A 12,614-nucleotide genomic window follows, 5' to 3' on the forward strand; every position below is an offset into this window, starting at 1 on the left:
TCACCAACACAGTGAATTTTAGATCAGGACCACCGCCCTCGTTCCATTTGTCCCATCCCCACGCTGGGCCCCCCACGGGTCAGCTCAGGTGTGCACCAGGATGAGGGTGGCCCCACGGTCCTCACCTTCACAGGACACGCCATCCGCCATGATGGCATAGCCGGGAAAACAGGAGCACATTGCTTCATCGCCGACGATGCGGCACACTTGCTTGCAGGGCCCATTGTCTGGAGGAAGCAACACGGAATCAGAGACCACCAGGCTCATCACCTCTAGCTCTAAGCTCGAGAGAGAGGGATGGGAAGCCGAGGAACCCCACTCTGGGCCCTTTTTACAGGTTCACCTGGTCGGCCGGCTCACACACGGGCTGGGGTCTGGGGTACTGCTCTCGATCTCCAGATGCCAGCACCAGTCGGAGACCAGACCCCTCCCTCAGTAACAGCAGTGGGAGTGAGGAGACAGAGAAGACAGAGAAACGATGGGGAGAAGGAGTAAGAAGGAAGGCAGGAGCAGAACAACAAACGGAAAGCACTCTCTACGTGTTACCGCACGCCGTCTCCAGGACAGTTCCACAAGCAAGCTCTTCTCTCAACTGTATAGGAACTGAGACCCAAAAAGTGGCTAATTGGCTTGCCTGGGGTCACATGCAACCACCCCAGGCTGTCCTCTGTTCTCATCTCCCTCTCATCCCAGGCTGACCCTGCCCCCAATCTCATCTCCTTAGCTACACTCAGTTCAGACAGGCAAGACCAACCAACCCTCAAACAGAAGCACCCTTTTGACAGGGGCCACCTTGCACACACCCAGCACTGGAGAGCTCACCACCTGCAAGCAGCCCAGACACACCCCGAGGCCCAGGTTACCTTTGCAGGTGTTGGGTTGTGGCCGTGGTAGCAAGATGGTGTTGGGGGCCACTTGGGAGGCGTCTGGCTTCAGTGAGGATTCCTCTGCAGCCTTCGGCTGTGGGGGGCCACCGTCTGTCCCAAGCAGAGCAGACAGGAGAGGGAGGTCTGCCTGACATCTTCAGCCAGGCCTCAGGCCCTAACAGGCACTATGCTGGCACTGGATCGAGACTACTTAATCCTTCCCCACCCACTTCACAGGAGATAAAACTGAGGCTCAGGGAGCCACATACCTTGGACCAGACGGATCTCACAGCTATTCGGGGCAAAGGAAGCAAGTAAGACAGGGAGTGAGTTTCTAGGCTGACAACAAATCTGTCCGTGGAAGCTGGCAGGGAGAAAGACCTCCCAGACCAGGGGCTACGGCAGCCTCCTGGGCGGCCGACCGGGGCCTAAGCACCGTGGGCCTGGCATTGGGGATACAGCTTGCGTTGGTGGGAGCCCCTGTGGCTTGAGTCCTGGCCCTGCAGTCAAATCCAGGGCAGAGCACTAGGGCTACCCCTGCAGATGGGGTTCAAGAGGGAGCCTATCTGTCTGGCCTCACAGAGTCCGTCGGCAGGGGCTTCCCACTGCTGCTGGTTCCAATGTGCGGGTGGCAGGAGAAGTACCCCACAGCCCCCACTGTAGGAATGCCACATTGCCCTGGGAAGGTCAGCCTCAGCCCCACCCCAACTGTCCAGGCCCTTACCTGGCTGGCAGGTGCGGCCATCGCCCTGCAGTGAGAAGCCAGGAAAGCAGGCGCAGTGGTAGGAGCCCACGGTGTTGATGCACAGGTGCTGGCACAGCTCCCCGGGCAGGAGCAGGCACTCGTCCTGGTCGTCTCCGGGCAGGCTGTTGGGCAGCTCGGCTTCCGTGCCCAGTGACAGGGCCTCCCGGCTCCTCACCTGCGCCTCTGAAACTGGGGTGGGGGTCAGCACGCATGATAGGAGCTGGGTGGGCCCAGCAGGTGGCTGAGACCTCAGGCCCTCAGAAAGTCAGTGCAGGCGCTCGTCAGAACCATCTGCCGGCCCAGCTGAGGACAGGTGGATGGACAGATGAAGGGCGGGTAGGTGGGGCAGATGGACACATGGAGGGATGAGGGATAGCTGGATGGACAGACAGATGGATGGATGGATGGGCGGATGGATGATGGATGGGTGGGAGAATAAATGGATTGGTGGATGGACTGACCCTCAGCAATAAGAGTGAACCCATCAGTCAGGTCTACAATAACCCTCAGGAAGCTTTGGCTGAAGTGTTGGATTGGATTCAGACCCCTGAGCTCGGTGACATCAGCGAGGGCAGCAACAGAAAGGGCCCCAAACCTGGGTTCCATCAGACTGCGATCTGAACCCTCACTTGAGGCTTCCCGAGCTTTGTCACCTTCAAGACCACTAGGTCTCTCCATGCCACCCGGGCTGCAGCAGGGAGCAGGTGAGACTGGGAGAGAAGGCTCTAAGGCCGAGCTGCCTTGGAAGGCTCATCATAGGGCAGTCACAGGGCAGGGAAAGGCCTGCAACCCCTTCACCCTCCACGTCGGCCCAGAGCCTCAGCTCTGCCCACCAGCACCAGGCAGCCAAGTCCCCATGGGAGCCGTGCATGAGGTCACACGTCAGGGACATGCTTCACATGTCCACAAGCCCCAGCCCATTCAGCCCAGGCCTGGTGCCGGCCCGCGGGGCTGCGATGCCTGGTAGGCCAGCCTGTGGACACGCAGCACTGCGAGTGGCAGGGGACGGACGCGGGCCCGGGCTGTGCTGGGCTTGCCGCGTGTGCTGACCCTCGGGTTCACGTCCGCATCAGCAGTTCCTCACAATGACCTGCCCAGCAGAGCGCACTCTGAGGCTCAGAGGGACACAGGGATTTGCCCGAGGTTCCCTGAGCAGGACCAGACCGGTAAGCCTGAACCTGACACCTGCATCCCAAGGCCTAGGTCACCTACCAGTTCCCTGCCAGAGGAGAGGAACACATACCTCTGGCTCTGGACTCTTCTCGGCCCTCTGATCCCTGAAGCCAGGCCTCCTCCCAAATCCTACCTTGAACCAGACTCATGGGTACTAAGCTGGCCTTCATACCAGGCCCAACCAGCCCCTCAGCTCACCTCAGCAAGTGGCGCTTGCTCGGACTGGACAGGCTCGTGCCCACTCTGGCCTGCTGAGGCCGGCCACTTCCCCTGGCCTGGCCTGGCCCATTCTCCATACACTGGCTGCGGCCCTGCCCTACTGCGAGATCAGGTGTCTGCGGCACCCACCATCACATCCAGGAACCCCTGCACCCAGGAAGCAAGCTCTGCTCCTAGAAGCCCTGGCCCTGTAGCCTGCGGACAACGGGTATTCTAATGCCATGCACAGGGTTCCACTGTCTTGCATTATCATGACAGAGACTCAGAGATGACTGGCTCCGGTCAAATGCAGGACACCAGAAATCCAGATCAAAGACTCCAGTCCCAACTACGCCAAAGACATGCTGTGCACCTGGGCTGAGGCCTTGCTGCTCTCTGGGCCGCAGCTTCCTCCTCTGTACTGCGAAAACATGGCAACAGTAACAGGTGGTAACTCTGAGTGCTTTGTCAGGCACTGTCACAAGTTGACGAGCAGCCTGTCATCTGTCCCCACACTGATGAGGTAAGAGCAGAATCCCGAGTTTCTCCCCACAAAGGGCCACGACTTGTAGAGCAGAGCAGTGGAGGTGGGACCCCAACCAGGTCTGCGGAACTCCAGACGCCAAGAGTTAATCTTGATTCTAGAACCACCTCTGGGGCTTTCATTCCCAATCCTTGAAGTGACAGGACAGGCCCACAGGGGTCCCAGATGGTACACACAGCTGGAAGAAACACTAGGCTGGTGGTTCTGGAACCCTCCTGGCCATCTGGTCCCCAGCTGGTCAAGACTAAAGGTGTGAACGTCTGCACAGGTGACCTGCCAGGGCTTTCATGGCACCAGCCCCAGGGCTGCCAAGTCCAGCTGGACAAAGGACACCCGTGGACTCACTAGGATACCATCGTTAGGCTCCTGCGGGCCCACAGCACAGAGAAAGTTAATGGCCATGAGTCCAGAAGATAGCTGGTTAGGGTGACAGAGGCTGGACCTGGCAGCTGGAACAGTGACCACAGCATATGTAGGGCACAGGAGGGAGGAGACCCAGGGACACTGAGGGCTGGAGTCTCCCACACGTGGCTCCTGACCCTCAAGCAGGAGCAAACACAGGCTCTGAGCCCCACGTGGGCACCTGGAGCTGCCCCCCCCACAACACTGCCTAGGGCTGTTGGGAATGGGGATGGAGAGGGGAAGGGAATATGCCTGGTCAGCCCTCAAAGAACTTGTGGTCTGCAATGGGGGGCTGCCAAACAAACACATCGCTCATTCGGTCCTTTGCTAGTGCCTCTTTGGGGCCAAAAACTGAGAACATAGACATAAAAGATAGTGCAAGCCTGAAGGGAATGGTCAGGTAAGTGGGGCAACACTTATGAATGCCTTCTCTGTACTAGTTATACCCCGTCCCCGAGAACATAAGGCTGGCACAGGTGAGGATGGAGGATGGATGAACACAAGGAAAGGTGAGTGAAAGGTGTGCTGACCAGGCTGGTGGGTGGATACAGAAGATGACAGGGAAGGAAAAAGGGGGGGGGGGGGAGGAAAGGAAGGGAGGGGAGGAGGGAGGGAGGGGAGAGGGGAGGGGAGCAAGGAGGGAAGGGAAGGGAGGGGAGGAGGGACAGAGGGACAGAAAAGGGGAGGGAGGGAGGGGAACAGAAGGGAGGGGAGGGGAGAAGGGAGGGTGGGACGAGGTGGAGGGAGGGAGGGAGGAGGGAGGGAAAGAAGATTGATGGATGAATGGATGAACAGATGAATGGAGGGACGAAGGGACAGATGAATGGATAGATGGATGGATGGATGGGTGAGTCAATGGGATAGATGAGCAAGTGGATGGGTGGGTGTGTGGGTGAGTAAGCGGATGGATGGATGGGCAAGGGGATGATGTATGAATGGTATAGTGGATGGATGAATGGATGGAGAAATAGACCAGAGGACGGGTGGGGGATGGTTGAAATGGAAGGATGGATAAAAGTATTGATGTGTAGGTTAACAAAGCCACAGAAGAATTCTGTCTAGAGCAGGACTTGTGCCTCCAAGCCACAAATGGCTGTGGACCCAGAGTTGCACAGAAGGACAGAGGGTACCCAGCTTTGGCTAGAAACCCCACCAGTTCTCTCCCTCTCATCCAACTATCCCATACACCCTGTGTTCCAGGGTGGGCAGCACCCACCTTTCTGTGGTGCGGTCTCAGGCTCAGGAGGTTGGCGGACTTCGGGGACAATGAGGGGGTCTTCGCCCTCACAGCAGGAGAGCATGACATGGTTGCAGGGGTAGCCCAGGTTGGGGTTGGACTCACATGACTGGCCCTCAGCACGCACGCGGAGCCCCAAGCCACAGCAGTCACAGCATTGCTAGAGAGAGACGTGTGGTCACTGCCATACCCTGGCTCCTCAGGGCCCATGTCCCTTCCCACAGGGCTTGCTGACAGCCCCAGGGTGCAGCCTGGGTCAGGCTCAGAGGGACAGCTGATAAATGAGAGAGAATTAATCCTGTCTTGTTTCTTCTGTCCATGATGTGCTCTCCCAGGGTGCAGGACTTATCTGTGCCGTTCCCCATGTCTGGCTCAGAGTAGGGCTAATGAGAGTTTTTTGAAATAATTAACAAATGGCCTCTTGTGAAAAGAACTACAAGTTAACCCCCAGCCACATCCACTAGCCCCCCAACCCCGACCCCATATATACTAGTGGACTGATTCTATTTAGGCCAGCTAAACAACTCCATTTTCCAGGGTCCCTTGAAGTCAGAGATAGAAGTCACTGGGTGAAACTTTCCAAAGAGCTTTTAACGTAGGCTGATTCAGCTTGGAAGTGCATCCTTTTTACACGCCCCCAGGTCCTTTTTGGAACAGGTATGACGGCTGGAGGACTAGCAACCATCTCGGGATATGAGGTAACCGTCAAGATGGAAGCCACGAGTTAGCGATGACTGAGCAGAAAAATAGAAGCCAGGGTGCCTGAAGATACTGTGCAGATGCACCCCTGTCCCAGACTGCTTACCTCAGAAATCTTTAATGTTTAAACTGCTGTGGCTATAATAATGGCCCAATAGTTTCCTCTTCCTGTGTCCACCATCTCTGCAATGTGATAGGGCAGGTCTTCCAATCAATACAGACTATTTCCCAACCTGCTGGTTGTGCCTCGTGACATGCTTTGGCAACAAGATGAGACAGAAGTGGCAGCTCCAAAGGCCTTTAACACTTCTACCCCTTGTCAGGACCCTGCCCAGTCATTAACATGGATAATCACGGCTAAAAGAGTGTGAAGGATGAGATCAGTGAGGTCTGGAGGGGTCAGAGCACACTTCATCACAGAAGTAGAACTTTGAGCCAACCATGATGCCTGGGGAAGGTCCATTTGGTCATTTTAATTTATGTTCATTTTCCCCCATACACAGAAATGATAATAAAATAATGATTATTGGTAATTCCTTCCGACTGAGATAACTATTTAAAATTTCCATGCATATGTTTCCCAGCTTTCTTCCCTGGGAATATATTACAAATTTAGAATTCTACCTAACAGCCCAGGCTAGCCTGCTGGAGGCCACACGGAGTAGAGAAGAGTCCCGGCTTCAGCCATCCCAAATCATCTAGTGCCAATAGAGCCATCACCTGCTGGCAGACGTATAAGTGAGCGCAGCCAAGGTCAGCTGAGCATGGCCCAGGTTGGCAAAATTACCCTGACTCATAAGATAAGCCAGTCATAAATCAGCACATTTTGGGACTGTTTGTTACACAGTAACAGCTAACTGATACTCCAGACCTGCATCACCCAACGGTGAACATTCACACTTGGAAGACCCACCATGTACTTAATAAATACTTAGTTTGCATTACCTCTGATCCTCACAATCACCCCATAGGACATATATTATTGTTCCCATTTTATAGATGGAGAAGCTGAGGCTCAGAAAAGGAGACTGGTCCAGGGTCAAACATACAGACAAAAAAGGGATTCTAACATTGCCTGTCAACTAAGTGCTTTCCCTAATATCAGTTGTTTTTAGAAAAAACTAACCCCAACATGACAAAAATTGACGTCAAAATCTCCCAAATGCTGCCTCCTCCAGAGGTCCCTGTCACAGTTATCCAGGCCTGTGACACTGTGCCTTCTTCAACTCCTTCCTTCTTCTCCCCCAAATACCTCCTTTTGTGATGTTTCCTGAAACTGTTCCAATGTCCTAGTTTGCCCTTGTCCTCTGCTGCACAACTAGCCAGGTGTCGATCCCCAATGTCTGTTTTCCCTTCTTCCCAATTTTCAGTGGAGCACATAACCTCTCCAGAATAAAGACTACATTTCCCAGGTTCCCTTGCAGCTAGGTGTGACCACTGGACTAAGTTCTGGCAAATGTGATGTAAGTGGTATTACTGTCTGTCATCAAAAGAGGGGCTTATAACACCCGTGTTTACAGAAGCATTAGTCACAACAGCCAAGAGTAGAAGCAACCCAAGTATCCATCAACGGATGAATGGATGAACAAAATGTGCTCTATATATGTAATGGAATATTACTGAGCCTTGGAAAGGAAGGAAAATTCTGGGACATGCTACAACATGGATGAATCTTAAAAACGTGCTTGGTGAAATAAGCCAGATAATAACAGGACAAATACTGTGTGATTCCACTTATATGAGGGCCCTAGAGTAGTCAAATTCACAGAGATAGAAAGTAGAATTGTGGGTGCCAAGGGACTGGGGGAGGGGAAATGGGGAGTTGGTGTTTAATGGGAACAGTTTCATTTTGAGAAGCTGTAAAGAGTTCTGAAGATGGGTGGTGATGGTTGCACAATAATGTGAGTGTATTTATGCCACTGAACTGTACTCTAAAAAATAACTGAGATGGTTAATTTTACATTATGTGTATTTGCCACAATTAAAAATAATTTAAAAGGGGGGGCTCCTTCCTCCTTCCTGCTGCCTGGAGCTCAAGCAGCCATCTTGGGCCAGGAGGCAGCAAATTACAGTTGGTAAAGCAGTAAGACAGCACGGGTCTGTGTCCCTGATGACCATGGAGCCTCTCGCTCCTTCAGCTCTGGCCTGGCTGCCTCTAGCCTCCAATAAATGACAGAAAAGCTAATGTTTTAGGGAGTGTCCCATTACTTGTAGCCAAACTGACGGCCCATCCCTGACCTACCACCCCGAGGCCAGCATGAGCTCCAGCACAGTAACTCCTCTCTTTCTGTAAATCTCTCCAGGGCCCTGCAGACCACTGGCCTGAAACCCAAGTCCTCAGGGCAGTAATTATTCCTCTTCTCTGTCCCACACCTGCCTGGTGAGGTTTTACTCCATCCTAATCACACTGACACACAGAAGAACCCCCTCAATGAATGGTCTGCACAATTGTCAGAAGGGACCCACATAATGTTCCTCAAAACTCTGCTGTTTCCCACCTCACTCAGAGTAAACAACCATCCTCATAATGATGGACGGGCTCTTCCCAATCACCTCTCTGGCCTCAGCACCCGCTACTTTTCCCCCAGTCACTGTTCTCCAACCACAGATTTCCTTGCTGCTCCTCACACGTGCCAAGCATATGCCTGCCTCAGGACCTTTGCACTTGCTGTTCCTTCTGCCTGGAAGATACTTCCCACAGACATCTGCATGGCTCACCCTTCAGGGTTTTACTCAAATGCACCCTTCTCAGTGAAGCCATCTCCAGCCACTGTGAGCTGAAATTCCAGTGCTCCCTACTCCTGACACCGCTTATGCCCTTCTCTCTTCAGTTTTTCCTTAGCACAATCACCTCTAATACACCGTACATTAACATAGTCATCTCAGTCTCCATCTGCCCCCCTGAAAGAAGGCCCTAAGAGGGCAGGGATGTGCACGTGTAACTCATTTCTGCATCCCTGATGCCTAAAACAGGGCCTGGCACACAGTGGTGTCAGAAAACACTTCGTGAGTAGGCCGACATCATAACTGAAGATGTTTCCTATGCAGATGAAGAGACCCCCAAGCCCAGGGGTGAGGGTCACCACCCTGAAAAGCCCTGCAGGGGAGCCCCACCCCGGCCCTCAGGACTCTCAGGCCCAGGCCACAAGGCCGCAGTCGAGCTTGCCTTGTACAGGGAGACGCCACAGGTGTCGCTGTCCTCCAGCCCACAGGCCTCGCCCTCCTTGGCCCCCATGGCACCGGCCATGCAGCTCTTCTCCTTCAAGTAGGACACGCAGCAGTGCTTCTGGGCTGTCCTGCAACAGACGTGCGCCTCAGCCTCACCTGAGGCCTAGCCCCGTCCTCCCAGTGACCCTCCCCATTTCACAGAGGAAGCTGAGGTGTGGAAAAAGGAAGCCCCTGCCCAAGGTCCTGTGAGTGGGGCCTGTGCTGGTGCAGGGGCACTGGCCGAGCCAGCACAGCCCCACCGAGTCACCTGGCTTTGTTCCTTGGTTTAACCAAGAAGACTTAGGCCTGGACCTCGCTGGACTCAGTGCTGTGTGTCCCTAACCAAGGAGAAAAGGCAGTCGGCACCCCAAACTGCCACAGAGCCAAGAGAGATAGGAAGACCAAATCCTGGGAAGGGCTGCGTGGACGGGCCTGCAGAGCAGCAGCCTCCCGGTCCCTGGTCACGCCTCCCAATCTCTGTGGGGCTGCTCTAGGGCAGAGGCAGCTGATGAGTCAGCAGCATGAGGGCTGAGCCAGGATAGAGTCAGGGTCACAGGAGGCAGATTCAGCCCCACCTGAGGAAGAGCATGTCCCAGCAAGAGCTGTCCAGCAACAGAACTGGCTGTCCGTGAAGTAGTGAGCTTCCCATCACAAAAGGGATATAAGCACACACTAGAGCCACTTAGCTCAAAACTCCAGGAAGCTGAATGGGGTGAGCTCTAACTCCTAAACAGCCCCCAGCTGGCAGGAAAACAGAAGGGGAAGGAAAGCGACATGGTTAGAATGTAAATGTTTCTCCAGGTGGGCTGGATGTTAAGAAGTATGGAGTCTAATCCAGGTCATGCTCCCAATGGGTTGTGTGATGGGAGAATCACATCACCTCTCTGAACCTGTCTTCCTTGTCTGGAAAATGAGTAGGTTGGAAAAGATGGTGTTGCTGGAAAAGAGAAGTGGTGAATGGCTGAGCAAGGTGTCTTCTGGGCCTGGCACAGGGATGGCATGCATGGGTCCCTATCCTCCTCTGCTGACACACTCGAGTCAGAAGAAACAATCGGCACAGGCAGCAGCAGAGGACAGCGAGGGGCCAGCCTTCCTGAGACCCTAGCGCAGCAGAGGGCTGAGGACCGCGGTGCAAAGCTGAGGGAGGAAAACGTGTGGGCTGCACACCGCCTAGTAGCATTGCCAGTGTGTGTGCTGAGAGCAGCACCCAGAGATCCTAGGTGGTGATGGTCCTGTAGCACCTGCTCCAAAGTACACTCCTCTGATCATGCGTTTTAGGCCGACTACGAATTTGTGTGGCTAGTTTACTTTGGGGACCAGTCTTGGGCTCTCCACACGTGCAGAAAGCCTCGCCAGCTGACCTACAGCTGCCACATCTGATCGCCCATGTGCTCACCTTGCACTGCCAGGGCCTGGGGTCCATGGCAAGCAGAGGTCTGGAGCAGGTGAATGGGCAGCTCTGCCAGCTCCAGGGTACCCCCCTACCTGCAGACGTTGCCCTCAGAGCCGCTCTCAGGGATTCCCAGGCACTCGTCATTGTCAATGGCCCACTGCTGTCCGGCTGCACAGCACGTCTCAATCAGGTCCTTCGTAGAGACTGTGGGTGGCAGGCAACACAGGCAGCGTCACCACCCTGGAGGAGGCATGCACTTCCAGGATGCCTAGGTCGTCACGCATATGAGATGCCGCCAGTGCCCGTCAGAGCCCCGTTACTGGGCAGCTGACTCCCGCATCCGCTGCTGCATGCTGGCCGCCAGCAACTCACAGCTGGAAGCTCCTGGGGAGCTGCCCCCTGCTGGAGGGGGCTGGGAGAAGCACAGCCAGTCAGGAAGCCACATGGGAGTACAAAGGTGACAGCTCCGTGGGCCACCGCACTCCAGCGTGCTCTGTAGGACCAGGAGCATTGCCCCACTCCTTCCTGTACCTCCCTGAACCTCCACATGCACAAGGGCCCCAGCTCAACGACACACAGAACACCAAGGAAGACAAGACATAAGAAAGCAACAGCAACAGCAAGAGACGTTTAAAACTCAGAAAAGTTCACGGAACAAAGTTAGTGGAGAAAAATCTCTGTGACGGGGGAGGTTGGGAGGAGTCAGGGGAAGGGAGAACATCTTAAACTCAAAGGCACAGACCATGCACTAAGAAATGGATCAACTGACCACCTCAAAATTAACATTCTCTGTGTCACAAAGGCCTCCAGGAACAAATGTAACAGACTGGTGACAGGTGTACAATTTGAGAATGTCTAAAACTGACAAAGAATTGCTATTAAGAAAATATAATAACCTCCTGAAAATTAACAACACACACACACAAAAACAGCCCCAACATAAAATACCTATGAAAGTGGAAAAATCAGAAAGAGCAATAAATGGGCTCTTGGGGTGGCAGTGGGGAGGCAGCCAGTGTTGGGAGACCTGGCAGCACCTACACTGCTGAGTGTGCATCTCTGCCAGGACCTGCTGGGTCCGCTCCCGGGTCCCCATTCCAGGAGGTCCTCAGCCATACTCAGAATGCAACCACCGCAAGCAGCCTGGCTGAGATCCCTGTGGGAGGGGAGTGCACGCAGTCTGCAGTTCACGCTGGGGACGCGGATGAAGAGAATTTGGAGAGCTCCTCCATGCAGAACTGCACAGCTACCAGAGACAACAGCCTAGATGAGCAACAACATGCATCTGCACACATGTACACACAGCAACAGGGGGCAGCACGGAACAGAACGCTGAAGGACAAAAGGAAGAACTCAAGTGAGATCATTACACAAATTCAAAAGATTGCACACAAAATTATGATACACTTTCTGCAAGAACACATAAAAAAATCCACAACTTAAACAGAAGAGAACTGTTGCCCATGGTGGGACAGAGGATGGCAATGGGGAAAGGGAATGAAATACATAAATATTAGAGAGACTTGCAAAGCTGTAAAGATGTAAGGTGCCAGGAAATGAGGAGTACAACTGACCCAACAATTCTATTCTGAGGTCTGAAAAGAAATGACATTCAAAAATAAAGCTCATCTGGAACACCTATGTAAATGCTGAGGGCAGCAGGGAGCAATTGAGGAACTTTGAGCCTGGGTCTATATCTTAGTGCAACCACGTGCAGCTGTGTCTCCTCCCAAAGACTCAGTGCCCTTCTCTGCTATGAGGACCTAACGGCTGCACAGCTGCTGAAGCCTACAGGACCTCTAAATATCCTAGAGCAATTCATGTAACCTGTAGGGCGGAGGAACAAATGCACCAAGGGGTGTCAGCAGCCTACAGGGTTCCAGGAACAGAATGAGCATTTGCTAGAATCATCAGTTTTATCTGCTAACCGGACATTTCAAGTCATCAAAGTTTTCTAAGCTTCAACTACCTTCTGTGAAACAGGGAAAATAAACTTCAGTAATAACTTACGGGCTGTTCTAAGGCATCAGGAGGATAGAAAGAATTCTTGATAACTGGTGTCTATCAGGAACAAGTCACAAACATCACACTCAATAGTCAAACACTGGACACATGTCCCACTTAAGTCAGAAATATGACAAAAATGTCAA

The 12,614-nt window shown here is 53.5% G+C and overlaps 1 protein-coding gene across 2 annotated transcripts in view; it reads right to left on the reverse strand.

Moving 5' to 3' along the window:
* The window catches only part of FBLN2 (fibulin 2), a 100,927-nt gene that overhangs the window by 21,835 nt on the left and 66,478 nt on the right, over nt 1-12,614 (reverse strand). For both annotated transcript variants that reach the window (XM_019718395.3, XM_019718394.3), the window contains exons 3-8: nt 10,557-10,668; nt 9,031-9,160; nt 5,145-5,325; nt 1,591-1,800; nt 864-977; nt 126-227 (exon numbers count right to left, since the gene is read on the reverse strand). In XM_019718395.3, the coding sequence (XP_019573954.2) occupies nt 126-227; nt 864-977; nt 1,591-1,800; nt 5,145-5,325; nt 9,031-9,160; nt 10,557-10,668 (849 nt within the window). The remainder of the gene's footprint in view (nt 1-125; nt 228-863; nt 978-1,590; nt 1,801-5,144; nt 5,326-9,030; nt 9,161-10,556; nt 10,669-12,614) is intronic.

This window comes from Rhinolophus sinicus, chromosome 17 (genome assembly GCF_057876585.1).
Source record: "Rhinolophus sinicus isolate RSI-liver-muscle chromosome 17, RSI-T2T, whole genome shotgun sequence".
Classification (NCBI taxonomy): Eukaryota; Metazoa; Chordata; class Mammalia; order Chiroptera; family Rhinolophidae; genus Rhinolophus; species Rhinolophus sinicus.